Here is a 4,909-nt window from a genome sequence, read left to right as displayed (position 1 = left end):
ACTACTTTTATCATCGTAAAACACACTTCATTCAAAGTGGAGAGAAACTAAATAAAACTACCAAAAGCCGTCTTGGTTAATCTTTCCACTGTTCCAACAATCACCACTCTGGTCTGGTTGGAATAAACTCTTAATTCACTCATTTACATGTGGAGATATGCTGCTCTATACACACTAAAAGTAGTGATTATTTACATGGAGTCTGGTGGAGATATGCTGCTCTATACACGCTAAAAGTAGTGATTATTTACATGGAGTCTGGTGGAGATATGCTGCTCTATACACACTAAAAGTAGTGGTTATTTACATGGAGTCTGGTGGAGATATGCTGCTCTATACACGCTAAAAGTAGTGAATATTTACATGAATACGAAATTAATAAATGTTGGTTTATGAAATAAAAGTAAAAACTTTTAATATATTTAACTAATTGATACACTTTTATATGAACATTTATATTTATTTATGTATTGCCTCATTTAATTAATTCATGATGTATTTCAAAGGCGTATTTATTTATTCATGTATTGATTTATGTATTGGATTTAATTATTTAATCTTGAATAAACGGCATTAAATACTTTCCCTCTGACAAAAAAATGATTTCGGTTGTAATAAACCTACATTGCTATTTATTAAGATATTTTACACTCAAAATAAAATAGAATAAAAATAAAACCCTTTCCTCAGCTGTCAACTTGAACCATAGTCCCCTGGGAATATGTTCATGTAAATGTATGTTGTCTGCATTATATGGTAACTCATCATGTTATTTTCCATAATCTGAGCGAGTCTAAGCATGTAAATGTTAATCAGAAGAAACCCCAGAATGGAGCCTTGGAGAACTTCGCATTTCATATTTTTCCACACAGATGTTTATCTATTGGCACAAAAAAGTCCCTGTTTCTAAAGTGGGATTCAAACCAGTGTATACCAGAACAATTATTCAGGTTTATTGTTTTTACAGTTTGAGCCCTCAATCTGGAAGTTAGTATCTAGAAGCGTGAAGTCCCAGTTTGCCTCAATGTGTTTCCTGTGTCTTGCAGATGTTCAGCAGCTGCCAGTGGTTAAAGAAGAGGTTCCCCCTGAGCAGCAGGAGTGTAGCTCCAGTGTGGACCAGCGGGAGCCAGAGTACCCCCCACACATTAAAGAGGAACAGGAGGAACTGTGGAGCAGTCAGGAGGGAGAGCAGCTTCAAGGGCTGGAGGAGGCTGATATCACCAAGTTCCCATTCACTCCTGTCCCTGTGACGAGCAAAGATGATGAAGAGGAAGCTCAGTCCTCACAGCTTCATCAGAGACAAACTCAACACATGGAAGAAGAAGCTGATGGAGAGGACTGTGGAGGACCAGAACCAGCCAGGAACTCACATCCACTTTTACAACCAGAGACTGCTGACAAAACTTCAGACTTTCCTGAACCTAGACAACTTTCAAGCTTGTCCGTTGCCTCACAATGTTGCAAACAAAGAAATGAGAGCAGAGAACCTCAGTCAGGTTTAAACCCTCGGAAAAAGAACAGGTTTAGGTATCGTCAGAAAATATATCGCTGCTCTGAGTGTGGGAAACAATTCAACCAAAACTCAAATCTGAAGACACACATGCGAACTCACACCGGAGAGAAGCCGTTCAGCTGCCCCTTCTGTGGTAAAAGGTTTGGCCAGAAGGCACACCTGCAGAACCATTTGAAATGTCACACGGGTGAAAAGCCTTACAAATGTTCAGTTTGCAGTCGGCGTTTTTCACGGTTTGAACATATGAAGTTACACATGAGAACACACACAGGGGAGCAACCGTGCAGCTGTACCAGTTGTGGAAAAAGATTCACCCGGCTTCATCAGTACAAAGCGCACATCTGTGAGGGTGAATCGTCCCGGCTGCAGGAGGAACTGTGGAGCAGTCAGGAGGGAGAGCAGCTTCAAGGGCTGGAGGAGGCTGATATCACCAAGTTCCCATTCACTCCTGTCCCTGGGAAGAGTGAAGATGATAAAGAGGAAGCTCAGTCCTCACAGCTTCATCAAACACAATCACATCCAGACAGTTTTGACTCATATAGACTCGAGTGTAACCCATTCATTGGACAGTTCTGGTGAGGTCACCCCTTGTTCCTTGAAGGCTAAATTTACATTGCTCCCTTTTGAGGCAAAAGTGATCTCCAGTCACCAAGTGTTTTTATCTCTAAACTAACACACCCAATCCTCATACCTCGTAAACATTTTGGGTGTGAGAAGGCTTTCTTTCTCCCTTTTCACTGGGCCCTGTTCTCAAAATGAATACTGTTATTGTTTGTTTATCAGTTGCCTTATTTGACATAGGCCAGGGTCCTGTATTACGAAGCAAGATTTGGCGTTAACGCGGCTACTTCATGTTTAACCCAGGGTTTTCTCTATCATGATGGGGGATCAGTTGTTACCAGGTTCAATCGCCATGGTAACTTATGCTGAACACCTAACCTGGTCGGGAGCAGGTTGATGTTGGAGATTAGACATCAACCCGTGTAAAAGCACCGCCTACTGACCAATCAATACTTGGTTGATAACCATTCCCTGATAGGTATCTTTATGAAAGATATAGTTTTGAAGGAGAGGGAGTTAAATATAGACTATTACGTTTTACGATGATACAAGTACTGATTATTTAAATGGGGTTTGGTGAGGGTAATCTTGCCCTTAAAATAAGTATAAAAACATACTCAAATGTTGGCCGAGTGTGCTTAGCCTACGGGATTTTGTATAGGTCTGTGTTCTTCATATTTATGTAGCATTATAGTTGGCTCTTATTATGTAAATTAATAGGACAGGCCTCTGGTTTTATGGGTTCATAGTGTTTTGCTATGGTTCTGCCCGTGATGGGGGGGGGGGGCCTCATTTGGTCCTTTCTGTTGGGAGGGGCTGGGAAATCTTTAGGTGTAAAACAATAGATACAATACAGTAGTTCTGCAGTAAATTACATTTTTATAATATTTGGGGCGGCCATTGTTGTTGGTGCACATATGTATAAATAGTATGTCAGCAGTAACTCAGTGCAATTGTGAAACTCTTAATGTTGCTTGCTCAGGATAGTTCACCCTGTAGTCATCTGTGGTATAGTCCAATGGGGGGGGGGGGCTTCAAGAGGTTGCCTTTTAGTTTGTTGGCTGTTATTTTGTATTTAGTGTTTGAGTTTGTTTTGGTGCCATTTTGGTAATAAATACATAAATTGTGCACTTTAAACAACTCCTCTCCAGTCTTCAATCGTGACGCTGGGCATAAACAGGAGGCAGCTAATTGTAGTTGCCATGGTAACGTTAGTAGCTCATGCTACGTTCAGACTCAGTCTTTAGCCCGTAAATTACAACTTCGAGTCACAACTTGGTACCGTTCCAGACAAAGTCAGCACAAACCTTTCTAGCTAGCGTTAGCTAGCGGCTACCTAACATTGACTTTAGCTAGCGCGGGGACCTTCAGCGCCGACATCCCATTGTTCCGACCATGTAGGCTTTGTGGATCATGGATATGACATTACAGCAGCAAGTGATTTCTAGTCAGCAACATATTTGGGGCTTCATTTAATAAACATAACCTATAGTAGTACACAATCGTTTGTGTATTGTTTTGACTACAATGTGTGGAATTAATTATTATTGCCTATTAATATTATTTATCACGGCCTCTGTACAGCATCAAGCAAGCAGTGTGCAGGAGGCCTTAGTCGTGCAACAGAGAACTCAGATTGGACAGATAGTCTAGCTAGCTGTCTGGATTTACCCTGCAGAGATCTGAGGACCAGGTAACCATAGTCCTCAGATTGGACAGATAGTCTAGCTAGCTGTCTGGATTTACCCTGCAGAGATCTGAGGACCAGGTAACCACAGTCCTCAGATTGGGCAGATAGTCTAGCTAGCTGTCTGGATTTACCCTGCAGAGATCTGAGGACCAGGTAACCCTAGAAGTAGGAAGGGGATGCAGATCCAACTGAAAAGAGGGACAAGCGGGGAATTTCCAGCAAAAACGGAGCAATCACGGAAGTAGAACAACGTGGAGACTACTGAAACGTCAGAGATATCGAAACGGGGGCCATCACTTCCAGAACCAGAGGCGTCCCAGACAGAGACGCGGTGAGTGTCCCCAACAACGCAGCTCACTTGTTTCTCAACAAACTATTTTATAGATTGTGATGCTAAGACGGGGCGATATGAGGAAAATATGCAATAATGATACTGCGTGCGATAAACAGATGTTAAAGTGTTCTCACCTCTTTTATCAAACCAACAGTGATGGTTAAATTTTAAAGTACACTTTTCTGCAGATATTTTTATTCAACTAACAGAATAAATCTGAGTGTATTTTGCAATATGTTTATCGCACCTGGAGACTTATTGTGAAGTTTGGTATGTAACATATATACTGTGTGTGTGTGTGTGTATATAAGTAAATAAATGTATTTATTTATTGCACATTGGAAGATGTGTAAGTATTTTGGAAACTTATGAAATAAAGGTTGTAAATATTAATTACAGATGGTTCTGGATTGTTTTTTCAACATACTGTAGGTGAGTAATTCATGTCATTCCCCATTATGTTATTAATGTTTGATTATGTATGTATTGCTATGCTGCAGAATGTATGAAATGTAATCCAGTGGTTACTAAAGTGGGGTTTCCAGGGGTCCCAGTAAACAGGGGAACACTATATGATTATATAAGTGGGCGACTGTGGCTCAGTGGTAGAGCTGTTGCCTGCCAATCGGAGGGTTGGGGGCCCTGCAGGCCCTTGTCGAAGTGGGACTGCAGGGGTTCAGTGTCCTTGGGCAAGACACTGAACCCCGAGTTGTCCCCGATGCTGCACATCGGAGTGTGAGTGTGTATCTGATGAGCAGGTGTGGAGATGTGTGTGAGTGTGTATCTGATGAGCAGGTGTGTAGATGTGTGT

The 4,909-nt window shown here is 41.5% G+C and overlaps 2 protein-coding genes across 2 annotated transcripts in view; both read left to right on the top strand.

The window, feature by feature from the left end:
* LOC117956458 (zinc finger protein Xfin-like) overlaps positions 1-2,585 on the top strand; it is a 59,860-nt gene extending 57,275 nt beyond the window's left edge. Inside the window, exon 7 of the mRNA XM_034891532.1 lies at positions 1,047-2,585. Within this exon, the coding sequence (XP_034747423.1) occupies positions 1,047-2,092 (1,046 nt within the window). The 3' untranslated portion in view covers positions 2,093-2,585. The remainder of the gene's footprint in view (positions 1-1,046) is intronic.
* Positions 1-4,909, top strand: part of LOC117956468 (gastrula zinc finger protein XlCGF57.1-like) — a 95,566-nt gene that overhangs the window by 80,820 nt on the left and 9,837 nt on the right. The gene's annotated exons all lie outside the window — the stretch shown is intronic.

Source organism: Etheostoma cragini, chromosome 14 (assembly GCF_013103735.1).
Source record: "Etheostoma cragini isolate CJK2018 chromosome 14, CSU_Ecrag_1.0, whole genome shotgun sequence".
NCBI lineage: Eukaryota > Metazoa > Chordata > Actinopteri > Perciformes > Percidae > Etheostoma > Etheostoma cragini.
This window is presented reverse-complemented; position numbering and strand designations above follow the sequence as displayed.